The 25,686-nt window shown below is 54.5% G+C and overlaps 1 protein-coding gene across 9 annotated transcripts in view; it reads left to right on the top strand.

The window, feature by feature from the left end:
* The window catches only part of Kifc3 (kinesin family member C3), a 33,876-nt gene extending 8,735 nt beyond the window's left edge, over nucleotides 1-25,141 (top strand). For 4 of the 9 annotated variants that reach the window (XM_013119482.3, XM_021232156.2, XM_013119476.3 and 1 more), the window contains 18 exons: nucleotides 3,794-3,932; nucleotides 6,376-6,557; nucleotides 14,055-14,120; nucleotides 14,565-14,708; nucleotides 14,838-15,077; nucleotides 15,448-15,621; nucleotides 16,020-16,167; nucleotides 16,236-16,366; nucleotides 17,227-17,338; nucleotides 18,096-18,277; nucleotides 19,183-19,287; nucleotides 20,920-21,050; nucleotides 21,426-21,549; nucleotides 22,137-22,266; nucleotides 22,355-22,584; nucleotides 22,806-22,940; nucleotides 23,459-23,567; nucleotides 24,524-25,141. In XM_013119482.3, the coding sequence (XP_012974936.1) occupies nucleotides 3,794-3,932; nucleotides 6,376-6,557; nucleotides 14,055-14,120; nucleotides 14,565-14,708; nucleotides 14,838-15,077; nucleotides 15,448-15,621; nucleotides 16,020-16,167; nucleotides 16,236-16,366; nucleotides 17,227-17,338; nucleotides 18,096-18,277; nucleotides 19,183-19,287; nucleotides 20,920-21,050; nucleotides 21,426-21,549; nucleotides 22,137-22,266; nucleotides 22,355-22,584; nucleotides 22,806-22,940; nucleotides 23,459-23,567; nucleotides 24,524-24,549 (2,508 nt within the window). In that variant the 3' untranslated portion in view covers nucleotides 24,550-25,141. Of the gene's footprint in view, nucleotides 1-3,793; nucleotides 3,933-6,375; nucleotides 6,558-14,054; nucleotides 14,121-14,564; nucleotides 14,709-14,837; nucleotides 15,078-15,447; nucleotides 15,622-16,019; nucleotides 16,168-16,235; nucleotides 16,367-17,226; nucleotides 17,339-18,095; nucleotides 18,278-19,182; nucleotides 19,288-20,919; nucleotides 21,051-21,425; nucleotides 21,550-22,136; nucleotides 22,267-22,354; nucleotides 22,585-22,805; nucleotides 22,941-23,458; nucleotides 23,568-24,295; nucleotides 24,323-24,523 lie in introns of all 9 variants that reach the window. The other 5 variants (XM_040740807.1, XM_013119477.3, XM_040740811.1 and 2 more) reach the window with 5 other exon arrangements.
* Nucleotides 25,142-25,686: the final 545 nt, after the last annotated feature.

Here is a 25,686-nt window from a genome sequence, read left to right as displayed (position 1 = left end):
TTTGCCCTGGGCGTTATCTCTGATTACAGTGAGCTCCTTTGACATTCAGTTATGACATTAATATTTTACACTCATTGTGTGTGTTTGTGGGTGAGGGTTCATGGGTGTGGGTGCAGCACAGTGGGCCTGTGGAGGTTTGAGGACAGCTTGTGGGAGTTGGCTCTCCTTCCACGGTGTAGGTTTCTGGGGATGGGAACTCAGGGCATCAAGTGTTTTCGTTCATTGAGCCATCTGGCTGGCCCATATTAGTTTGTTATTGTTATTTGCTTTGCTTTTAAATGGGATCTCACTATTTAACCCTAACTGGCCTTAAACTCAGAGATCTACCAACTCAGTCTCCTAAGTGCTGGAATTAAAGGCATGTGCCACCATACTCAGCTGTATTAGTTTGGTATGGCATTTGTTTGCTTTTAGATTTTCTGTTTGACTGTTTGCCCACATATATGTATGTGCACCATGTGCATACCTGGTACCTCCTAGCTGAGGATGCCAGAAGGAATCAGATCCCTGTAGCTACCGTGTGGGTGCTGGGAACCAAATCTAGGTTCTCTGTAGATCTTCAGATCTGCAGACACTCAGGTCTAGAACTAGTTACCAACATGAATTCCCATACAGGTGCTGGGAACAGAACCTGGGTTCTCTACAAAAGCAGCAAGTGCTGAGCCATCTCTCTAGTGCCTATGTCTTACTTAGGGTTTCTATGGCTGCAGCAAAACCATGACCAAAAAGCAATTTGGGGAGGACAGGGTTTATTTGGGTTTACACTTCAGCATTGCTGTTCATCACTGAAGGAAGTCATGACAGGAACTCACACAGGGCAGGATCCTGGAGACAGGAGCTGATGCAGAGGCCTTGGAGGGGAGCTGCTTACTGGCTTGCTTCCCGTGGCTTGATCAGCCTGCCTTACAGAACCCAAGACCAACAGCCTAGGGATGGCCCCACCCACCATGGGCTAGGCCCTCCCCCATTGATCACTAAATGAGAAAATGCCTTACAGCTGGATCTTACAGAGGCATTTCCTCAGCTGAGACACCTTCCTCTGATGGCTCTATAGCCTGTGCCAAGTTGACACACAAAACCACCCAGTACAGGCTACATTAGTGTATTTTTTAAGATTTTTATTTTTATATGTGTTTGCATATATGTCTGTGTACCACGTGTATGTCTGCTGCCTGTGGAGGCCAGAGAGGTATTGGATCTTCTCAGACTGGAGTTACTGATGGTCGTGAGCCACCATGTGGGTATTGGGAATTGAACCTGGGTCCTCTGGAAGAACAGCCAATGCTCTTACCTGCTGAGTAGTGGTCTCTTCAGCCCTCCTGCACTGGTATTTTAATATGTGTATTTGCTGAACAGATGTTTATGGATTGGCTGCCTTATGCCAATGCATCTAGCACAGGTGCAGGGGTGCGGAGAAGGGAAATCGGGAAGGCAGCCCAACAGAGAGCCACCAGTGACCTCAAATGCATGAATACCAATGGGAATACCAGGAACACAACTTCAGAGGATGAAGTGCCAGGGTTATCTGGGGGCGTTACCCAGATTTCCCTGAGAGAGGACTCAAAGTCCCTCCTGGCTTCTTTCTTTGTATTTGTTAGACAGGGATTCCCTCTGTAGCCTAGGCTGGTGTGGAACCCAATGGCAGATACTGCTGCCTCATGTTCCCATGGTTATAAGCGTAAGCCACCATGCCCGGCTTTTTCTCCCAGCTTCTATGGCCTCATGCACACACCCTGCCCTCCCGAGTGGCCTCTGAGCATAGCTGGGATGAAGCAAGTGCAGATGGTAGTCAGGATGGGTACTGGGGACACACACTCCTTTGAGCTGTCCTTCCTCTGGCAGCTGCAGCCCTGGGCCAGCGCTCTGGGCAGGACCCCAGGGGCGATGGCGCTTCAGGCACAGCCTATGGTTCACAGTTTCTTCGTTCTGGTGAGATTCTTCTGGGAGCTGAGCCGCCCACACTTTTGTCCTTTGTGAGGTCCGGGAGGAGAGCGGGTCTGGTGAGACAACAGTTAAAGAAACCAGAGGGAAGTTAAATCGGGAGGCTGTGGTGAGGAGCTGTAGCTCAGCTGGGTGGTGGCCCTGTTCTTGATCTTTGATGATGGGGTGCTGGGCTGTGGCTGCTGGGGAGGCCTGGGCTCAGCACTTCTGCTGACGCTCCACTCAGAAGCTGATAGTCGCTGGCCAAGTTCACATCCTTCCGGCCCCTGCCGAACTCTGCCATGTTTATGGGTATGGATATGTGACAAAGTGTGTCCCGAGCACAGGCAAGCGACCTGCAGGTCGTCACAGACTCAGTCACTCCAGCAACTAAAGCCTGAGCTGTACCCCCAGAGGCAGTGCAGAAATTCCCAGCCCCTGGGGGCATCTGTCCTTCCTGTGCTTCAGCCAGCAGCCCAGAAATAGTGTAATCTTTGCTCCCGTCTGAAGGCAAATGGAAACTTCCAGCTGCTGCCACCCCCACCTCCTCCAACCTGCTTGAGATGCTGTGCCAGTAAGGGTGGGGACAAAATCAAACTGAGCAGAATCTCCCTGAATACGAAGATGAGGGGGAAAGAGGCTAAGGTGGTGCCTAACCCGGCACCTGACCGATGCTTTTCACTCGCGCAGTTCTCTCGATTGGCCTTTTGATGCTCCAAGGAGAAGAGTGGAGACTAGGGAGGAGGCAGAGGCAGATAGATCTCTGTAAGATCCAGGCAGCCAGGGCTACAGAGTGAGACCCTGTGTATATAAAAAAAAGAGTAACACTTGACTTAAGAGGGCACAAAGATACAAACGCTTCTTCCCAGATGCATCCGTGGACATAAGCCAAACCAAACTGTGTTTATAAGGTGAAAAATTCAAACCCCAGACGTCTCCAGAATGACCGGGAAGGCTCTGTCTGCTCATCACCTTGCCTCTTCTCCTGGGTTCTCCAAGTTTAAACTGCATTTGTTTCTATCCCAGTACACACCCCACACAGAGCACACACAGAGCACACACTGAGCCTGTGAGGTCTCCGGTTCATTTTCACCAGTACACACCCCACACAGAGCACACACTGAGCCTGTGAGGTCTCCGGTTCATTTTCACCTGTATCTTGTGTATGGCTCTCAAATGGGATCACGCTTCCCCACACTGTTCCGACCCTTGCTCGGTGTCATTCTCTGGGGGCTACATGGGCTGTCTCTGAATGAAGCACCCCTTTCCCACCCTTCCGCTTGCCCGCTCCAGCCCATCTACCTTTGCCGCAGTCTCTGACCAGCACATGGGGTCACATTGCCCCTGGACAGCCTCATGGGACAGAACCTGAAGGAGGCAGGGCGGTCACTCTGCTGGCCCGATGGAGTCACGTGCAGCCTCCTAGTCTTGGGAGTGCCATCCTTAGGTGGAAGGCCGTCTGCCAAGGTGTTGCAGCAAATGACACTACAGGGGAGTTGCTCCCTCTACACAACCGGATGTGTGTAGAGCAGGACTGGATAGTTGCCTGTGATGAGGAGGCTTGGTGTGAGCCAGCTGTTCACATGCCAATGACCCCACGGAGCCTGCAGGGATAGCACCAGCTTCACCAGGGGACCATAGAGTCTCCGAACCTCTTTTCCTGGTGTAGAGACCGGTTACTGTGGGGCCCAAGGATAAACCACCACCATCTTCCTGTGGGGTGTTAGTCTGGCTTCCTCAGATCCCAGGCAGGCACACCATGGGGGTGGGGACAAGCTGCTGGGCCAGGGACCAGAGTGCTCACCATCCCTGGGCAAGGGTCCCTCCTCAGCACAGTCCCCTTCACGAGAGGATTCTGGTTGTGTCTTGGCAGCAGGCCCTACAGGACAAGGGGTGCGAGAGCAGGAGTCAGGGGACGAAAGAAGACAAGCTCCCGAAGAGGCAGGCGCTGGCCCCCAAGCGGGACCGGGAGGCCCCGGAAGCTGGTGGCGCCATGAATGTAGAAAACACAGGTAAAAGGAGGTCAGCCCACCATCTGTCAGCACACCCGGCTGCGCTGGTGCCGGACGGACGGACGGACGGAGCGGGGTCCCAGCTGGCTGGTGCTCTGCCCCTCGGCTGCAGGCCTGGCCACCTGACACGAACTTGAGACCCTAGACAGCCTCCTCCATCCAGGGACAGCCACGTATCTGTCCTCTTTCTTATCCTGCCCCTTGTCCCAGGGCCACCAGGGCTCCACCCCGTGATAAGAGACCTTGGCCACTGGAGGCTGGGGTTGGATTTCCCTTCTTTTTGTCTTTTCCAAGCACCCATCTAAAGCAGGGCCCAGGAGCAGCCTCCCGGACGCCACTGGTGCCTGCTGCTGAGGACTGGCTGTGTCTTTGTGGTCAGAGGGTCTAAAGGGCAGGGATTTGTTCCCTTCCTTCAAGCTGAGGAAACAGCTTGTGGTTCCATTATCCTCTGCCCATGGTGGCACCCAGAGCTGACTCGTTGTAGGAGGTTGTCCAGGCCCCTTTGCGGCCCTCTGGGTTTTCCTTAGTAAGCTCAGGCCAGAGATCACAGAGAGAGATCCTCCTCCTAGGAGGCAGCCTCAGGGCAAGGCCAGCGTGTGAGGGAAAGGTACCGCTTTCCCAGAGTCTGCTTGTCTGAACTTGCTGCGGTTGTTGGAGGAGGTCACTCCCTCCTCTGAGTCTAGGCTAGTGCCTGCTCTGCATGAGCCCCGGTCCACCTAGATTCAGGGCTCAAGTAGGGCCTGGCTGAGCAATGGGCAGCCAGGGCTTCAAAATGGCCACCATCTGGCCAGCGAGGTGGGATAGGCCCAGGGGAGGGAGTCTGGGTCAGTACCTGAGCCCTGGGCCCGGTGGTGGGTGTGCTTCTAGAAACTGGCCTGTCTGTCAGGTGGTAGCTCCCTCAGCACAGGGCTCGTTGTGCTCAGGGGCCTCACCTCTCCTCCCATTCTCAGACCTCCCTTAGCTTCAGGAGTGTTTTCTTCACTCTCCACGACTCTTGGGGCGCCACCCAACTCGTGGTCCTGCACAGGGTACCACACTGAGGTCTGGGACTGGGCCTCCCAGGACAGGAGCCCCGTCACGCATGACAGGCCTGCGACAGTCACCCACACCTGCGCTACCTATGGGGTCTCAGCTCCTCTCCCAGGGTAGCTTTGGGGTTCGGCACATTGTAACCCCGTTTCACATAGGAAGAGCCTGCAGGGTCCCTCCCTTGTGACTCAAGAGGCCAGGCCAGCTCTCAGCCGAGACAGCACATTTTGTCGCGCACCCATGCAGTCTGTGGCCATGCTGATCACATGGCACCCGTGGCAGCCCCGTGTGCTGGCCTGGAAGCATCGGGCTGCCCCTGTTGCCTCTAGAATAGATCCCAGAGGCTGGGCCAGCGCTGTGTGACTTTCCTGCTGTGTCACATGCAGAGCCACACGGCTGAGGCCCCTGGCCGAGCACAGATTGTCCAGCCCCAGCTCTCTGGCAGAAGGAGATAGCAGCCCCAGCCATGGGAGCAGAACCCCTTACCCAGCAGCCTAGCCGCTGCTGCTCAGGGGCTTTGCAGAACTGTAGTCGTGGGTGGGGGGTCAGACACAGGGAGGCCCCTCACCTCTGGAAACCAGGAGCTAAGGTCTCATCCAAGTGGAAGGCTACCAGCTAGCACCAGCCCTCCTCACTCCAGACACTTTGCAGGGCTGAGGGGAGAAGGCAAACCCTTGTCTTGTCTCCTGGACTGCTGCTGGCTCCTCAGTTCATAAGCCATGCTCCTCTTCAGTGCTTTGGAACACTGACCATGGCCCCGATGCTTGTCTTGTCCCCTATTCTGGCAGAACAGTGGAAGGTGTGGTGTAGGGAGGACTCGGCTTGAGGCCCTGCCTGCCTTGGCGTTTGTCCCTTTCTGGTGCATGTGTGGTCCCACATGCAGGCATAACCTAAGACTGTGCCTGGTTGCCCCTGCCCCATGCGCTGGTCTGTCAGTGCCCTGATCGGTTGCGCTTGCACCCCCCCTTGCCCCTCCTCCATTCACGGGTGACCCCTGCCCACAGAGCAGCTGGGAAAGCCCATTCTCCCTGCTGTGCTTTTGAGAGGCCTTGACTTAGCAGGAAGAGACATTTCTGAGTGAACCTCCCTTCTTTCCCAGTGGAAGTTGCTGGCCACTGGCTGCTGAGAGGCACCAGCCCTTTAGGCCTGGAACACATGCTTTGAGGGGATTCAGTAAAAACTGCTTTCCTAAGTCTTGGTTTAGACAGTTCTGTCCCCAGAAGCTGCTTACTGCTAAAGTGACTCCCTGAAGGCAGACCTGGAGGCCCCCTGCAAACCCAGTTTGCTGTAGCCTTCAGACCTCATCCTAGCCCCAGCTGCCTGCACCCTCTGAAGCGTGCCCTGTCGTGATGGCCACATCCCTCCTCCAGGTGACCTCCGCTGTCCTGCTGATCAGCCACTACTTTGCTTGTAGGTGGGCGGCTCTTTGGCATCGGGAGGTGCTCAAGCCTGTCGGGGTCACCAGGCCCAGACCCCGTGGTACATAGGACGGTGGAGGCCATGTCCCAGCTTCAGGAGGAGCTGGTGGTCCTTCGGGAAAGGCTGGCCCTCCACGACACTGACCGGCAAGCCACAACTACCCAGCTGCAGAACCAGGTACCTGGGGAGGCAGGGACGAGCAGAGGCCACTGCCTACTGTGGAGCAGGTCAGAGGACATTGTCAGGGTACCTGGAGCCCACAGGAGTCAGGTGGTGACATTCTTCTGGTTTGGGAAGATGTTACAGGGTGAGGAGGTGCAAACTCTCCGGTTAGCACCTGAGCATCTTCCCAGACAAAACATTTCCCCCTTTAACTGATGAAATCTCCTTGCTTATTAAGGAGTACATTGAAAGTGAAGTACCCAGCCCTTCTGGTGTCACTAGCCCCACTCTGGTGTCCCTAAAGCCCTACTTTAAGGACAATCTTCAACCCACCCTCAGGCCTCAGATGACTTGGGAATTCAAAATGGTATCTAGCCTTTGCCCAGGTTTACCTGCGAGCTCTTTGATTCTGTTTATAAAAATGTTCCCCAGGGATGGTTCCTGAAGCTCTGTACCTATGAGCTGCTCTCTGTAGGGTCCGATCCCATGGAGACATGGCCAAACTCCTGGACCTGGAGCTGGGAGGAAACCCTGACCCCGGGGCAGTACTTATGAGCCCCGTGTCCCCGGGCTAGGTAACTGCCAGTCTGCTCCAGTTCCTTACCTGAAAACGGTCTTGACAAGAGAACCCCAGTGTGCTGCTCTGGGCTTCACCGCGTCCTAGGGGCCGGTTGGACTGCGGAAATACACCTGTCTGAGGCTGTCTTGACTGTAGGAGCGTTGTCTATCCTCTGAACCCCGTCTTCTGGTTTCTAGCCAGCTGATGCGTGTGGCTTTGTGGGTATCAGATGGTCGGTCATGAGCGCGGGCAGGACATTGATTATGAACTATAAAGTGTGGTGCTATTCCTGTGGTCACTTGTCTCCCTGAGCCTCATGGTAGGTTTCATTGTTGTTTTGTGGTGTTAGCTGGTTTTGTTTTGTTTTGGTTTTTTTTCTGAGACAAGCTCTGGACCTAGCCCGGTGTGCCCTGGAACTCCATAATGGGCAGTGGGCACGTGAATAGGACTGCTACCAACAGCCACGTATAACTGTCCCTTCAAGTTCCTGCTTTCAGTTCTTTGGTGTATATGCCGAGAATTGGAGTTACCGAATCATGCAGGGTTTCTTTCTTTTCCTCTTTTCCTCAGTATGTAGCTCTGGTTAGCCTGGAACTCCCTATGTAGACTGGGTTGGCCTCAAGCTCTGAAACTTGTAGAGATCCATGTCTCTGTGCCTTGCAAGTGCTGGGATTGAAGTTGTGTGCTACTGTGCCTTACTGGGACAGGATCTTGATACTAGCTCAAGCTGCTGTTGACCTTGACGTGACTTCCTGCTTTCCGCCCCCTGAACACTGATGTTACAGGTGTAAACCACATACCTGACTCAATTTATTATAATTACCATCATACTTTGTTTTTCTTAGAGTCTTGCTATGTAGCCCTGGCTGGCCTGGATCTCACTGTTTAGGCCAGCGTGGCCTTGAACTCACAGACAATAATCCCGTCTCCGCCTATCGGTGTGCACCCCCAGGCCTAACTCAGTATTTGTTTGTTTGTTTTGAGGATCCAGCACACTGTTTTCACAGAGGCTGCACCTTCCATTTCTCAGTCCACCAACAGTACCCAGGGCTCTGGTGTCTCTGTATCCTCATTGACACAAATTTAACAGCCATTCCTGTGGGTGTGCGGTGGTGTCCCCATCCAGGTGATTTGATGTCTGTTAAGTTGTAGAAGTTCTTTGCTTCATCTGGTACTAGGCTACCTTTCATTCTGCTTGGTGTCTGTTGCAGGGATGTTAACCTGAAACTCTATACCTGTGACTTTTTAAAAATGTCTATCTATGTGTGTTTTGCCTGCATGCATCACATACATGCAGTACCCGCCGAAGCCAGAAGAGGGCATTAGATTCCCCTGGGACTGGATATACACTTTGTGGTCGCCAGGAATCAAATCTGGGTCTTCTGGAAGAGTGGGTGCTTCAGTTTCTGCATCATCTCTCTGACCCTTGTACTAGTGATTTTCCTTGAGTTGTAGAAGTACAAAAGTTAGTTATTTCTTTTCTTTTACTGTTCATATTTTGGGGCCCATATTTAAAAAAAATCGCTGCCAAATTCAGTGTTATGAAGTTTTTCTCTGTGTTTTCTTCCAAGAGCTTTGTCGTGTAATTTCTTGCGTTTAGGTCCACTTGCTGTCCATTTTGTATATTGCTCTCTGGTATGTGGGCGAGGGCCCAGCTTTATCACTCGGCATGTGGAGAACCCGTTTACCACCCCCACTTGTCCACAGGGTTGCCTTTGCCATTGCATGGTCTCGGCACACTTTTCAGAAATCACTAGCGCACGTGTGTGAGGCTTATTCTGAACTCCCTAGTCCTTCCTGTCGTCATGTCTGCCTTTCTGCCACACTGCTTTGATTGCTGTAGTGCTGAAGTCAAGCACTGATGCCCACCTTCGCTTTTCCTGTGCGGGACTTCTCTGTTTGGTGTCCTTTGAGTTCACATAAGAATTTTTGGATGGATTTTTTAAATGTCTTTAGAAAATGCTGTTGAGGTTTTTGTAGGAATTATCTTGGCTCTCTAGATTTCTCTGGGTATTGTTGGAACCCTGTTTATTGAGTCAACCCTGACTGCAAGATGCTTTCTCTTTTCCGCCGTCTTTAATGTCCTTCAGCAACCTTGGTAGTTTTCCTTATGCATTCTTACCTTTTTGGTGTGTGTGTTCATGCGTGTACGTGTGAGCCTGCAGGTGCATGCACACGTATGCAGGGTGGAGGCTGACATGGAGCGTCTCCTTTATGGCTCTCCACCTTAGTGTTTGAGATGAGGTCTCACTGAGCCCGGCGCTCACCATTTCAGCTACACTAGCTAGACTGGTGGCAGACAAGCCCCTGGGATCTGTCTGTCTGTCTGTCTGTCCTTCCTTCCAGCACTCGAGTTACAGGTATGTGCTGCCATACCTGGATTTTAATCTTTTATTTTTATGTGGAAGGGTGGTCTGCCTGCATATATGTCTGTGCGCCACACTCATGAAGGAGGCCAGAAACGAGTGTCAGATGCCCCGTGACTGCAGTTACAGATGGCTGTGAGCCGCTGTGTGGTTGCTGGGAATAGAACCCAGATCCTCTGGATGAGCAACCAGTGAGCCGTCTTTCTGGCTTCCCGCCTAGCTTCTTACATGGATGGTGGGGATCTGAACTAAGTTCCATGCGCTTGAACAGCAGGTACTTCACCAGTGAGCCATCTCCCCAGATCCTCTGGTTTAAATGTAGCATGATTTTATTCTCTCTTGATGCTACTGTAAGTGGGAAGATTTTATTTTCTACTTTGTATAGTCTGTTGTTATAGCAACACAACTGCTTTTCGTGTTGATTTCATATCCTGCAACTTTGCTGAAGCTAATAGTTCTTACTGATCTGATTTTAAAATCACATCGCTTGCCAGCTTTAAATCTCAATTTGCATGAAAATCTGCTCCCTCCCCCCTGGTGCTGGGTCTATGCTAGACGAACGCTTAGCCACACCCCAGTGCTGGCCTTCACTTTTGTGGTTCCCTTGACATTCCCACCTGGCAGCCTCTGCATGAAATCATGGGCAGTTCTGGTCTTTAGTGGAGTGGGCATCCATCAGCCCACCCTAGCCCAATACCATGCTGATGGCTTCATGCTCTGTGCCAACTTCACCGAATTCAGCATCCGTCTACATTTACTAAGAACCAACCCAGCGAAAGGCAGTAGGAATGCAGCTCTGAGGGTCACTACAGAGCTCTTGTGCTAGCCCAGGTGAGCATCCCAAATCCCAAATGCTCCAGAGTCCAAAGCCCTATATCAAACACGATGCCACTCTGACAGTTAAGCCTGAACAAAGTCTATTCCGTGCATTAAAATGTTATTAAGATACTGTAACAATTGTCTCAGACTATGTATATAAGGTGCATGTGACACACAGGTGAACTTTGCTTAGACCTGGGTCCCATGCCCAAGATGTCTCGTTGTGTATAAGCAAAGCCTTAAAAATCTGAGCTACAGAAAATTTCTGGTCCTGAACATTCAGATGCCAACCGCCCAGTCTGTAGTGGAATACGTCATGTGCTGGGACCTTGGCAAGCACATTGCATAGATTTCCTCAGCCTTTGAAGCCTTGATGAGGTCGCCTCATAGGACAGATGAAGTAGAGAGGCATGGTGAGGTGGGGGACTGTCTGTGGTTACCCTGGTGAGCTGTCTGGCTGGGTTTGAGATTCTGTGTTCCCAAACACTACATGGCATTAGACACAGTCCTGTCAGGGGCGCTTCGAGGCAGAGTGGGTGAGGGGGTTGTGGGAGGGGTACTTGCCTCGATCCCCCAGGGGCTCCAGGTGAAATGCCAGCTCAGCAAGGCTGCGGAACCCTTGGCAGATGGCTGCTGCCACGCTGCCCGGGCATGGTGGGAGGTAGAGAGGTAATCACTGGGTTGGGAGCAGACAGCTGAGAAAATGCAGACCTGAGCGGGTACCCCACCTCTACCCAGCTGCTTCTGCTGTGGTAAGTATGGGTTTGTGTCACGTCAGTAGACAGACAGGCCCCACTCACTCTGACCCCTGCCTCAGTTTCTCCAGATCAGTGGTTCTCAACCTTCCCAGCACCGCGACCCCCAGCCATAAAATAATTTTCACTGCTACTTCATAACTGAAATTTTGCTGTTACGAATTGTAAAGTAAATATTTTTGGAGATGGAGGTTTGTCTCGATCCACAGGTGGGGAACAGCTGCACTGACTGATGATAACCTTAGGTGGGACGGGCTGTTGCCCAAGGCCAGGCCAGCGCTCCTGTCACCTCTGGTAGACTCCCCGCTCTCTGACTCAGGTTATGCACACTTCCCTCTGCTGAACCGCACTGAGAACCTGCTATCTTCCTGGCCTTTGTGACCCTCCCAGCCTTGCTAGTGTGTGAGCGGGAGCTTGCCGGGTGTGGTACCTTGTTGTCTGCTCTTCTGTTCCTGTCTGGGCCTTCTGTTGGTTTCAGGCACTTGCTTATTCTACCCTCAAGCCCTCTTGAAGCAGAGCCTCCCTCCAAGAGCAGGCAGGCTCTTCTTCCGGCATGCAGGTTCTAACTGCCCTGTCCCAGGCAGATGCAGCTGATCCTGGAGGGGAGGGGGGGCGAGAAGGAGTTAGTGGGTTGTGCCTGATGGGTGGCAATGGCCATCCCTAACAGGGTGCCCTTCAGACCAGTGGAGTTAGGTTCCCCTGCTCTGCTTCCCAAGATGAGCTCACAGGTGACCTAGCGTCTGACATCTCCCTGTCTTCCCAGCATATCCACCGCCCATGTCTCCTGTTTGTCCCAGCAGAGCTAGCAGCACTTGAGCTCCCATTGTGATGCAAGAAGGAGCTAGGCTGTAGACAGGCCAGAGGTCCCAACTCCCAGGAAGCATTGCCAGCCCCCACGTTCCCTACAGCAGGGCTGAGAGCCCAGCATCAGCCAGCATTGGAAACAGCCAAGGTCAGAACTTAAGACTAGGTGAGGCAATACGGAGAGGTGGAGAGTAGACCCTCTTACTGTAGGCTGAGGGAAATGCAAGAAAACTCCTGCACTTCACACCTGACTGGAAATCACTTAGAATCCGTCAGCTGTGATACTACAGCCTGGAGGCCCTGCTCCTTCATCCTCTCCGTACAGATGCTAGGAAGCTGCCGGAGGCCGGCTGCAGGGGGCAGGGCAGGGTTGTGAGAAAGGACTGGGAAGACCCCTCTGGTCAGAGATGCTACCCACCAAGTGCTCTCTGGGCTTGTTGGGGCCAAAGGCAATAGGTCTGGGAGACACAGCCGTAAGGTAGCACTTCAGACTTCAAACTTTGCCGTCAAAACACCAGTGCGCAAGCACTAGCTTTACAGTTGCATTGCAGACAAACATCACAGTTGACCTAGCTGTTCCCAATGGCAGGACTTCTGACCAGCACGGCTTTCTGGCTGCCTAACTCTTGCCTGCAGGCAAAGGGCGCACACTCACACGCACTGGGTTCTCAGCCCCATGTGTGCAGTGGTAGCTTGTGGAGAAACGGCATGCATGGGCTTTGCTTTCCTGCTGGGTCCATGGCTGGGAGTGCCCCTAGGAAGGAACTTACTAGAGGTAGGGACAGAGATGAGTAAGTTTTCTCAAGTTTTAGCTTTTAGGTCACCTGGTTATCCCCTGGAGGTATGGGCTGCCTGGCTGGACTTTATAGTCTCTCAGTGGGGTCTTTGGTCACCAAGGGTTGACCTGCAGAAGTGGAGAAGGATCTCAGGGTCCTCTTCTCTTGACTGGAGAAGCTAACTTGCCCAGCTAGCCAATCTGTCCAGGCCTAGGGAACAGTGACCTCTGAGGCTACATGCTACCCAGAGACTTGTCTCATCTGAGATTTTACACATCCAAACATCCAGGCCCTACTCGTCTTTGAGACAGGGTCTTACTGTGTAGGCCTGGTTGGCCTAGAACTCGCTATGTAGACTGGACTGGCCTCAAACTCACAGAAAGTTCCCCCTGCCTCTGCTGGGATTTAATGCGTGCACCACCACACCCAGTATTAGCCTCTCTTGTGAGGTAAGTTTTGAGGTGCTGGGTATGAGTTCCCATCAGATTATGGCCCATGGGGACCACATTTGAGATGCTTCTTCTCTGGGTGGTGGTTAGGTATCCAGTTCTGTATGCATGGGGGTGGGGTGGGGTCACCTGCTTTATCTGCCTGGTGCCTGTAGGCAATATTTCTCTTCACCTCAATTAGTAATCAGAGCCCAGTACTTTTGTGGTCAAGTTGTATAACTTCCTAACCCACCAGAGTCCATCTGACTCTCGCCACACCGTTTCCAAGGTGACACAGTCATCCAGGATGTTGTGAGGAGAAACCCAACATGCTCTGGCAAATTCTGCTGCCAGGGCTCTTGTCTGTCAAGTCTGCCCCTGGGGAGGCCTCCTGGGGCAGAGGAATGTAGGATCAGGGTCTGGGGCCTGCAGGGAGGGTAGCCTGTTGGGGGCGCTCCGAGGAAGGGTCACTGTCCTAGGATTTTTATCCAAGGCATTGTCACCACAGAGGTCCCCCTCACCGAGTGTCTTGTTCACTCCCCTTCCTGGCCACAGTTCTTCAGGTCCGGCACATGGCCTGGCTGCAGAGACACAGTTTCACTGCGGAGTCACCAGAAGCTGCCCAAGGGGGACAGTGCTGGGGGCTGGGCAAGGCTGAGCCCAGGGATTATACTGTTCCTGTGACTTCAGAGTCCTCTTAAAGCCGGAGAATATTAATTTTTATTTTACAGAGAAGTAGACAGACCCAGGGCTTCCTAGAGGGGCCTGTGCCAGTGAGGGCCCCGAGTTTCCCACGAGTGCCTCTCCAGGTCTTCCCGCAGAGCCTTGGCTGGCCATTCTTTTAGGGAGTAGGCACTGTAGGCCATTGAAAACAGGGAAGTTTAGGGAAGCCTGAGGCCCTGGGGTCAGAGGGGCCACGACCGCTGTCACTGGAACTGGACAAGAGGCCTGGGTGTGGCTGGTGATGAGGACCTGGGTTCACAGTGCTTGGCCTTGTGCCCACAGGTGGAGAATCTAAAGGAAAAGCTCATTAGCCAGGCCCAGGAAGTGAGCCGACTACGATCAGAACTGGTGAGGCCCCCGGTGCCATCTTGTGGGGCGAGGGGCTGGATGCCAAGCTGAGGGTCCCACCCCCCGGGGTGTGGCTATCTGAGTCCCCCATGCCTCACCTGAGCTTTTTGTTGCCTTGCCTCAAAGATTTGTCACTTCTCACCGCCGAGCAGGGGGCTGGATCTCTTTTGCTGACGTAGAATAGGAGTGTGAACTCCGTGCATCAACGTGACTTTGTGTGACTTTCACACTCGGGAAAATAGTCTGAGCTGAGCAGGAGCAGCAGGGAGTGTGCCTGCCTTGCTTTGCTGGCCCCCTTTCCCGTCTGTCTCTTCCTCCTGAGGCACTGGCCTCTTCCTTTCCCTGCCTGCCCTCCCCTTCTCTCCCCCCCTCTGCTCTCCTAGCTCCATCTCCCCTCTTCTGGCGTGCCCTTGCTCATGCCTCTCGGGCCCCGGCTCTCCACAGGGAGGCACCGACGTGGAAAAGCACCGGGACAGGCTGATGGTGGAGAACGAGCAGCTGAGGCAGGAGCTGAGGAGGTGTGAGGTACAGCTGCAGGAGCTCCGGGCACAGCCGGCGGTGCCCTGTGAGGGCTGCGAGCACAGCCAGGTAAGCTGCTGCTGCCAGACAGACAGACAGGCAGGCAGATAGGCAGACAGACCACCTTCACCCTGGGTCAGCGGGTTCAGCTGCTAGACAGGACCCTGTTCCCATCCTGGCTGCCTTGGCGACCTGCAGGAGAGCAGCCAGCTCCGCGACAAGCTCTCCCAGCTGCAGTTGGAAGTGGCGGAGAACAGAGGCATGCTGTCAGAGCTGAACCTGGAGGTGCAGCAGAAGACCGACCGGCTGGCTGAGGTAGAGCTGCGCCTCAAGGACTGCTTGGCTGAGAAAGCGCAGGAGGAGGAAAGGCTCAGCCGGCGCCTGCGTGACAGCCATGAGACTATCGCCAGTCTGAGGGCCCAGTCCCCACCAGTTAAGGTGAGCTGTACGGTTGGCCCTGAAGGAATCTTGGGCCCAGGGCAGGGCCTGCCCCTGAAAGGGCCGCGTCCCAGTGAATAGCCTGGAGTGCGTGGCTGAAGGGCTCCTTCCTTCCTCCCTCGCTGCCAGGGCAGGCTCCCTGAAGGTGCTCCCTGTGTGCTAGGCGCAAGTGTCCTCCCTGTCAGTTTGTGCCCAGCCTGGCCCGGGTGGGACTTCCCACTGGCTCCCCTTAGGAAGATGCTAGCAGGCCCTGTGGCATTCTGCAGAACCAAAACCTTTCGGCTCCTGGAAAGAGCCTCTGTTTTACCAGCAGCTGCTGTCGGGAAGGCACCTAACCGATGCTCTGCCCTGTCCTTCCCTCTCTCCACAGTACGTCATCAAGACAGTGGAGGTGGAGTCATCCAAGACCAAGCAGGCCCTCAGTGAGTCCCAGACGCGAAACCAGCACCTGCAGGAGCAAGTGGCCATGCAGCGGCAGGTGCTGAAGGAGATGGAGCAGCAGCTGCAGAGCTCTCACCAGCAGACAGCACAGCTGCGGGCTCAGGTGTGCAGGCCAAGAGGGCCGAGGCAGGGACTCCACACAGACTGGCCACCCGCTTCTCCTTTCCCCGGCCTCCTCATCTATGGCGTGAGCCGGTCACAGAGCCCCTTCACCGTGGGGACACGGGGAGATGCTCATAAGGGCTGTCCCCGGCAGCCCACGGGCATGCTCTTTCCACTCTCCTTGCACAAGTGCCTTGGGGGTACGTGGCCTCTGACCCGTTGTGTACACACACCACCTGGAGCTGGGGCTGACTGGACTAGTACAGACTCACAGCCCTGTGGGGGAAAGAGAGCAGGCCCTTCCATCCGTCTACGCCCAGGGGAGGGGGGCTTCCTCCCCACACTTGCCCACCGCTCTCTCACACCGCCTCCCGAACCTTTCCCTGGCCTGGCCATCAGATTGCCATGTACGAGGCGGAGCTGGAGCGGGCACACGGGCAGATGCTGGAGGAGATGCAGTCCCTGGAGGAGGATAAGAACCGGGCCATTGAGGAGGCCTTCGCACGCGCCCAGGTGGAGATGAAGGCAGTGCACGAGAACCTGGCAGGTAAGCCGGCTCTGCCCGCCCCCAAGCCCTTGCCTCGAAGCCAGATGTCCAACACCTGTGCCTCACAGGGGTCAGGACCAACCTGCTGACGCTGCAGCCTGCTCTGAGGACCCTGACCAATGACTACAACGGGCTCAAGCGGCAGGTGCGGGGCTTCCCCCTGCTGCTGCAGGAGGCTCTTAGGAGTGTCAAAGCTGAGGTGAGTTAGCTGGCAGATGCTGGTCACCTTCATTCAGAGCCCCTAAGCAACAGTTTCGTGCCTTGTTTCCAAAAGACATTCCTCTCATGAGCTCTCATCCATGCTACAGTATCCTTATATCTATTACGTTTGTTTGTTTTTGAGACGGGGGTCTTGCTACCTAGCCCAGGCTGACCTTGACTCCCGATTTTCCTGCCTCAGCCTCCTGAGTGTTGGAATTACTGGCACCTGCCACCATGTCTAGGCTCACTGTGTTTACTCTTTCTTGCTATGCTCAGGACTGAGCCCAGGGCTCACACCTGGTAGGCAGATGCTCTACCGCCAGACTCCATCCCTAGGTGCTCATTTTGTTTTTAAAGCCATCCTCACACCGTGTGAGAATAGTTAGTGTCTCTTAAGTGCCTCCCATGTGGCTGAGCCTTTTATAGCCGTTGGCTTCTCAAGTTCATATGGCAGCTCTGTAGAGACAGATATATTCTGGGAAAAGGAAATTGGTTCTTTAAATAATTATGTCAGTAATGCATGGATGTGGTGAAGAATCAAACCCAAGACATTCTGAGCATCATGGCATCCATGAACGTCCTAGCTCCTTGGAACGGTTAGCTCCTGGAATCTCACTGTTGCCCAGTACTCAGGTTCCAGGTCTTTGCTTAGTCTTTGCCTAGAGCTCAGTTTTCCTTGTCTATAAGATGGGGCCGCTGGCTGTACCTCCTCAGGGATTATTGGGAGAAGTTGGTCTGCTGTGATAGTATGTGTTGGGTACTCAGCCCGAGCAGGTGAGGGTAACACCGTCAGGCCGGGGGCCACTGAAGGGAAGCTAACAGAGTCTGGCCTCTGATGGCGATGTGCATGCTCCCCAGATTGGCCAGGCCATTGAGGAGGTTAATACCAACAACCAGGAGCTGCTGCGCAAGTACCGCCGGGAACTGCAGCTGCGCAAGAAATGCCACAATGAGCTGGTGCGGCTGAAGGGTGAGTACCTTCAACTGCATGACAGTTACTCTTAGAGCTGTACCCGCTGCTGCTGTTGAGCAGTCAGGGACCCAGAACACACACCTAGTAAATGGTCTGCCTTGGATTTGAACTTGATTATCTTTAAAGCTCCTTGCCCATGGCGGGCTCCTCCCAGGCCTGAAGGATGTGGCAGGTCACTATGATGTAGTAGCACCTGTTTCAGGTTGGGGCCTCACTGATCTCTCCCTTGAGATCTAGGGAGTACCTATTCTGTGCCAGATGCTGTCGTAGACACTGGGGAGTCAGCTGTGTCCCCAGATCACAGCCCTCGCCATGCTCATGCTGGCTGGGAGAAGAGAGTGATTACCCTACAGTGTCTCATCACCAGGACTGGGAACACATGTATAGTTGTCCTACTGCTGTGCCTTCTGGATACACTGCCAAGCCCCCTTCTCTTGCCTTGTGCTTTTTTCCCCATCTGGTACCCAAATCCTGCCTAGCATTCCCCTGTGCCCCTTTAGATTAATAAAATAAATCCCTTGGGTCATGGAGTCCAAGCTCCTCCTTGAATAGATGAGGAAACTCAAGTTCACAGAGAGTGTTACTAAGACACAGTGCCTGAGTCACAAGGTAAAGCACCCTGAATTTGTCTAAGTGAATTCATACAATAGTCTGAGTGATGAATAAAAAGTTGGTGGGACCCTCGGCCACTGGTCCCCCTGGAATTGCAGTCTGGCATTGATCTGCTCCATCTCTCTGCCTTCAACCAATCTAGGAAACATCCGGGTGATTGCACGTGTCCGGCCAGTCACCAAAGAGGATGGGGAAGGACCCGAGGCATCCAATGCTGTGACCTTTGATCCAGATGATGACTCCATCATCCACCTGCTGCACAAGGGCAAGCCTGTGTCCTTCGAGCTGGACAAGGTCTTCTCCCCATGGGCGTCACAGCAGGACGTGAGTGTGGCTCCATGGGCAGGGCATTTGCAGGGACATGGAAGGAGCAGCAGAGGAAAGGACAGGAACAGAGGACAGGGGTCAAGGCTATGTTTTTTAAAAAAAAGTCTGCCGGGCGGTGGTGGTGCACGCCTTTAATCCCAGCACTCGGGAGGCAGAGGCAGGCGGATCTCTGTGAGTTCAAGGCCAGTCTGGTCTACAAAGTGAGTTCCAGGACAGCCTCCAAAGCTACAGAGAAACCCTGTCTCAAAAAACCAAAAAAAGAAAAAAAGAAAAAAAGAAAAAAAAAGCCTAAGTGTGGAGGAGCATGCGTCACTTCCATCTGGAAGGAGAAGGGTGGTACAATTGGAGGTCTTAGGGAGGGCATCCGCCCAGATCCTGCTTTGCCCAGGGACCATGGCTCTGCCCATTCCAGGGCTCCTCCACCTCAAGGCTCACTCATCAGCCATCAGGCCTGGGGTGGCCTCCCCTGTCCTGAGTTCCTTTCTTATAACAGTACCATGGGACTTTCTAGAATTCCCCACTGTCCCTGACCTCCCCAGTGCCAAGGCTGAGCAACACGAATGCCATGGGAAGGGGGGTCACAGCTTCACGTTCCTTTCTGCTCAGAGATCCTTCTAGATTTGTCTGGTCTACATCTCTTTCTTGGGGTCAGGCAGGTCCAAGCCAGAGAATGTGCTAGACACACGCTATCCTTTGCCTTGGTTTGATCAAGTCTTCCCTGAGATTGAACAAGCTGGGTCTGGGTCCCAAACCCTGTGCTGGTGATAGTGGTTAAATCCTCTGCAGTGATCTGGTTCTCACTGATGGAGACATTAGCTGGAAGGTGGCTGAAGTTGGAGCTGTGAGGCCCCATATGCCAGCAGCACTGAAAGCCCTTTGGTCCTCGCCCTGTGTCCCCCCAGGTATTCCAAGAGGTGCAGGCCCTCATTACCTCCTGCATCGATGGCTTCAACGTTTGCATCTTTGCTTATGGCCAGACGGGCGCTGGCAAGACATATACGATGGAGGTAGGTGTTTGCCCAGTGGGGAGGGGCTTAGGAGCCTAGCTTCCTCCCGTGATCTCTGGGTTTTGCAGTTTGTGCTTTGTCTTATTCTCATATCCACCCTGGGCTGCTGTTCCTTGCATTAGCTCCAGGATTGCAAAACAGCATCTTCTCCCCGGGAGCCTGCACCGTAGGCGTGCGTGTCTCCTGGGGGTTGGGGCAGATGTCAGAGGACTCCCAGGTCAGAGGCCAGGCTCTTCCTTTGCTTGTATTCCCGGAGCTCTTTCCTGTGGTGTGGCTGCCTCAGATGAGGCCTGAGGAGTCCCAGGGTATTGAGATGAAGGAGGAGTGGCATCAGCCCTGGGCCATGGGACAGACGGGCTACCTGCATGACTATAGTGTGGGAAGCTGGGCGCTCAGAGAAGGGCTTCGTCCATGGCATGTGCCAAGAGATGGCCTGGTAAGCAAGGACTGGGCACTTAAGGAGGAACATTCTTATTTTTTATTTTGTTACTGTTTTGAGACAGGGTCTCTATGTAGCCCTGGAACTCACTATGCTGGTTAGGTTGGCCTTGAACTCACAGAGATTCTCCTGTCTCTGCCTCCTCAGTGCTGGGATTAAAGGCCCAGCCCAGGGTTGAGGAATCTTGACTATAGAGAGAAATAGAAAACTCAAGCCCTATGGGGTGTTGCTTTGCCGGTAGTTTTCTGGCTTTCTAGGGGCCGCTGTGGACTCCCCCACAGGGCTGGCACACAAGGGCCTGTCAGGTCCTGCTGGGCAGGCGTGGGTACCTGTTAGGGACGTCCCCTCAGCCCTGAGGAGAGACTGGTTAGAAGGGCGGGGCAGGTGGACCAGAAAAGTACAGTGGGCGGGGCAGGTACAGTGGTTGCCAGTTACACAGCTCCGTCCTGGTCTGTGTGGAGTTCAGGTGACTGCCAAGAGCCCCAAGATGTCAGTTCTCTGAACTCTGCTGAGGCCTGAGGGACCTGCTGTGACAGAACAGTCAGTGTGTCAGTGGGGACAGCAGTGAACACAGGAAGTCAGCAGGTGCCAGGGGCAACAGCAAGGTCAGAGTGAAGCTGCAGCAGGAATGGGGCACCCAAGTTGCTAGGGAAACAGGGGCAGCACAGGAGGCCCTGGAGGGGCTGCTGTGGAGAACTGCAGACCTGCAGGGCCTTGGAGCACGCCTGGCGGCCAGCACACAGGAATGGCGTGAGGGAGGTGCCTTCAAAGGAGAGGGAAGGCCTTCAGGGCCCAAGTGGGGCCCCAGATTTCTCCTGGAAGGTGGCTAGTTCATCCGGTCGCAGGTACTTCTCCCACAGAGCTGACTTCTGGCCTCCCTGACAGGGAGCCTCCCTGTGGGCAATGGTTGGCAATTGTTCATTCCGACTGCCCCACAAGCCTGGTACTCGGCAGGGGTAGGCATCCTAGGCCCTTTGCCCCTTCAACTGTTTCATTCTCAGCAGCTTCCTGGCAGCAGGGATGCTGCCTTAAAGGTGGGGAGCCTTGCTTATTCCTAGAATACCCAGGTGTTCTGAAAGCAGACCAGCAGGCAGTCTCACAGGGAGGCTCTCCTGGGAGGGCACCTGGAGTATGGGGTGGCAGATGCTGTGTGAACATCTGTAGGGTCACTGGACATTTCCTTCTGCCATCAGGGGACCCCCGATAACCCAGGCATTAATCAGCGGGCTCTGCAGCTGCTCTTCTCGGAGGTGCAGGAGAAGGCCTGTGACTGGCAATACAACATCACCGTCAGCGCGGCCGAGATTTACAATGAGGTCCTCAGGTGGGCCTGGGCCACAGTTCTGTGGTGCTCATGGGGTGATGGGGGGGGGGCCATGTCTCCAGGTCTAGCCTCTAGCCTTTGACCAGATCTAGGAGGTGAGCTCACCTCCCTTATTTGGGCTCCTTTTCCTTTTGTGGGCTGCACTTGCTGGGTAGGGATGGGGGTGGGGATCCCTGCCCAATGGGGGGGTGTGCCACCCTCAGGACTTGTGTGGAAGTCTTTTGTACAGGGGAGAAACAGCGGTGAAGAGGCAAGGCCAGCAGCCCCGTGGTCCAAGATCGATTGTGGGTTCAGATTCCAGGCTAGGCATTCGGTGCGAGGCAAGCGGAGGCCAGAAGTGGGAGGGGAGAAGTAAGGTCCCGCTTGCCCCTCCAGGGACCTGCTGGGGAAAGAGCCTCAGGAGAAGCTGGAGATCCGACTGTGCCCAGACGGCAGTGGGCAGCTCTATGTGCCGGGGCTGACCGAGTTCCAGGTGCAGAGCGTGGATGACATCAACAAGGTAAGGAGTGCCGGGGAAACGCTGGGAGACCTTGACCGCGAACAGCTGCTCTAGGAGACAGACCCAGGCTCAAATGTGGGCTGTCACCGCCTGACTGTGCAGCACGAGCGAGCCCCAGGCTTCTGGAACCTGTGTCCTGTCTGAAAGGAAAGGCGCGAGGGTTGTGAATCTGAAGCCAGTCCGCTACCTAGCAAGACCCTGTCTTAAGAAAATTTCACGTGGTCAGACACACACCTTTAATCTCAGCACTCAGGAGGCAGTGGCAGGCGGCTCTCTGGGTTTCAGATCCATCTGGTCTACATAGGGAGTTCCAGGCCAGCAAAGACTACATAGTGAGACCTTGTCTCAAAACAAAACATAAAATTAAAAAGTTGCCAGATGTTGATGGTATACCCTTTTAATCCCAGTATTTGAAAGGAAAAGGCAGGCAGATCTCTGTGAGCTAGAAGGAAGCTTGATGTACATGGTAAGAACTTGTCTCCCCCCAAACCAAACAAGAACAAAACCCAAATAAGCTTCAGTGTATAAGTTAAACACACAGGGCGGCATTACCCTTCCCAAAGGAGCCCCATTGCCTTTGCCCCCAGGTGTTTGAGTTTGGCTACAACAACCGCACCACGGAGTTCACCAACCTGAACGAGCACAGCTCCCGCTCGCATGCTCTGCTCATCGTGACAGTGCGTGGCGTGGACTGCAGCACAGGCCTCCGCACCACGGGTAAGACACACTGGGCGTCCATCCCGGTCAAGCACTCTGCGCCACGCTAACCTGAGCAGCAGTCACCTGCCTTTCGCCCTGCCTGCAGGGAAGCTGAACCTGGTGGACCTGGCTGGCTCAGAGCGTGTGGGCAAGTCCGGGGCTGAAGGCAACCGCCTTCGAGAGGCACAGCACATCAACCGGTCACTGTCCGCCCTGGGGGATGTCATTGCTGCCCTGCGCTCCCGACAGGGCCATGTGCCCTTCCGAAACTCCAAGCTCACCTACCTGCTGCAGGACTCCCTCAGTGGCGACAGCAAGACTCTCATGGTGGTGCAGGTGAGGGCCTCCCCAGGCTGTCAGCCCCCCCAACCCCAACATGGACCCCGCTAACACTCTCATACAATGCCCAAGTCTCTCCCCATGCCTCTGGCCTTCCGCCATTTTCATTGCCTGCAGTGTTCTCCAGAAGCATCCTCTAGTGAGCATTATGCCGCCTCCTGTGCCGTGGGGCCAGACAGCTGGCATGGATTGATTAGACCTGAGCTCTCTGTCCCCAGGTGTCCCCAGTGGAGAAGAACACCAGTGAGACCCTGTACTCCCTCAAGTTTGCCGAGAGGGTTCGCTCTGTGGAGTTGGGCCCTGGATCCCGCCGCACAGAGCTGGGCTCCTGGTCAAGCCAGGAGCATCTGGAGGTACGGAGAAGAGGGGGGCAGGTCCCCCTGGGCCTGGCTCAGGCTGGTACTGAGTAGGGGGTGTTGTCAGGCTCCTGTGGTGGGAGTGGAAGCTACCACAAAGGTGGGTGGAGAGAGAACCCAGTGGTTGTTCTGGTTTTGAGGCAGGTTCTCACCATGTACCACTGACTGGCCTAGAACTTGCTTCGTAGACCAGGAAGCCTCAAACTCAGAGAGATCTGCCTGCCTCTCTTCTCTAATTGCTTAGGTTAAAAGCATGTGCCACTATACCCAGCTCCAATGGCCCCTTTAGGCCATCTTTATTTGGGGGGCCAGCAGTGGCCCATTGTAGATGTACAATACAAATTAACTCCCTCCTTCATGGATAATATTCCTATCCTGACTTCTCAAGGCAGGAGTGTCATTAGTCCCCTCTGTAGATGAGGGGACATCGTCAGGAAAGGGAAACAGTGGAGGGGGGAGAGGGAGGAGCTAGGATAGCCTTGGCTCCCACAGCCCACGGCCTTCTCTGCTCACAGTGGGAGCCCGCTTGCCAGACACCGCAGCCAGCACCACGAGCCCACTCTGCCCCTGGCTCCGGGACCAACAGCCGCCCGGGCTCCATCCGAAGGAAGCTGCAGCCATCGGGTAAGCCTGTCTGGGAGAGGACTGGATGGGAGGGCTGGAGGTCACAGTGCCACAGACTGCCCTTTCTAGATAAGGCTAAGCTGGTTTAAAAAGGGAAGAAAAGGCTATGAGCCAGGCCTCGTGGCCCACCTATAACCTCAACTATGTGGGAGGCTGAGCCAGAGGGCCGAAGTTTGAGACCAGCCTGGTCAATGCGGCCTCAAAGTAGACTTTTACAAAGGAGGTAGTTAGGCATGGTACCTTGTGCCTGGCCCTAGCATTTGGGAGGCAGAGGATTGCAAGTTCTGGGCTAGCATGGTGTGCCCAGTGAGTTTCAGGCCAGTGAAGCTTCCGTAGTGACACTGTACTCCCCAAGGGAAGCTGTTGCCTAGCATATGGGAAACCTCGGGCTCCGTCTTCAATACCACAAAAGCATGTTTAGAACTAGTCTCTCTCCCTCGCCTGCTCTGGATACAAGTCAGAAGGCAGAACTGTTTTTACTGAGTCCCAGGACCCTGGAGAGGGTGACAAAGCATCTGGCCCTAGAAGTTCCTGGCACATGTTCCCGACTCAAGGCCCTTGCTGTGTAATAGGGGCCCTCACCCTGGCGGAAAAGAGGCCTCCCCACAGGGCTGTGACCTGGGATTCCTGCCCCCTCACTTGGAGGCCAGGCCCCTCACTGGGTCCAAAAGGGGTGGTGGCGGTGGGCCAAAACCCGGCAAGTGAGATGTCTATCACTTTGATTTCAGCCTGACGGCTGGGGCTGCAGTCTCCAGGTGAGTGTGGGCCCAAGGCCTGGGGCGGGCTGCCTGCCTGCTGTCTGCTGTCGGTTGCAGGGCTCTGCCGGGGCTCAGCTGTACAGAGCCGGGCCTGTCCTCCGCTGCCCGCTGCCCATGTGCTTCTGCTGGCCTCTTGCTCTGCACCTGTTGTGGGTACACCTGATGAGGCAGGAGGCTGAGAGCACCCTTCTTTTTCAGGGAAGTTGAGGCCAGTGCCTGTGTGAGGATGTGCCACGCTGCCAGGCCTGGAGCTGGGCCCTGTGGTCTGGCTACCTGCTGTAACACCCACCATGAATGCAGGAGACGGAGGCCCAAGTGGAGGCTCTCCTGCCCTGCCTCTCCTCAGAGATGAGAAACATGTTCAGAAGGAAGCGAGTGTCTGTGTGGCTCTAGGCACTCAAGCATGGGCTTCTGGAAGGGTGGGGATGGCCCTCTGCCTAGTAGGCTGAGGCCACAAGGCCATGGAAGTCCAGCCCATGCAGGGATGGTGGCCCCTACTAGTGGGGAAGGCTGAGGAACCAGCTAAGGGTTAGGGGGAGTAAGAGCATCTGTTTACCCTCCTGAGGAGGGGACCCCTTACTGGAGTGTGTATATAATGTTCCAAGGTGTATATAGGAGCCCTCGCCCTGTCAGGGGTCTGGGCTGTATTTATGGCTGGCAGAAGCCAGTGGACAGGGCTGGGTCCTGCTCATCTGCCTGACACCAGGTACTGTCCCTGCCCACTGATTCTCAACATGTTCCTCCCCAAAATCCTATTTAAGAACTTTTGGAAGCTTAGCCATTTTTACTTATTAAAATGAATGTCTTTTTACACAAGCATAGTCTGAGTCATTGGTATCGGGACACCCTGTGTGTGGATCATGGGGAATGGACATCTGTATGCCCTGTTACTCTCCACTGCTGGCTGACCATGTAGACTCTAGAAGCTACCACTGAAGACCATGTGTCCCCCACCGGGAGCCAGGAGTCTTTCTGTCCGCATGCCTTCTCTATCATTTTGGTTATGGTCTCAACTATGAAGACCCACTGTGTGCCTGTAACCACTGTCCCATCCCATACTGATGCCATTTCCATGTTACAGATGGAAAACGAGGGCTTCCGGAAGCTGTCAGGCTGGAAAACAAGGCCCGCAAGGGCTCCCTCCCTCTTGCTGTCCTGGAGGGCAAACTCTCAGGGATGCCACCAGGGCAGAGCTGGCTCTCATCCAGCCAGGAAGCACAGACATTCCTGTGGGCTGTGAAAGCCACTAGTCTTCCAAGGTCATCCACCATTCTTGTCTAGTAGTCCCTCAGAGTATCCAGAGGTCAGAGGGAGGGATGATGGCTCTTAGCCAACCTCGTGGTACTTAGCCATGAGGCTGG

The sequence above is a fragment of the Mesocricetus auratus genome, unplaced genomic scaffold (genome assembly GCF_017639785.1).
Source record: "Mesocricetus auratus isolate SY011 unplaced genomic scaffold, BCM_Maur_2.0 Super-Scaffold_100714, whole genome shotgun sequence".
Lineage (NCBI taxonomy): Eukaryota > Metazoa > Chordata > Mammalia > Rodentia > Cricetidae > Mesocricetus > Mesocricetus auratus.
The sequence above is the reverse complement of the archived record's forward strand: the minus strand, read 5'-3'. Positions and strand labels throughout refer to the sequence as shown.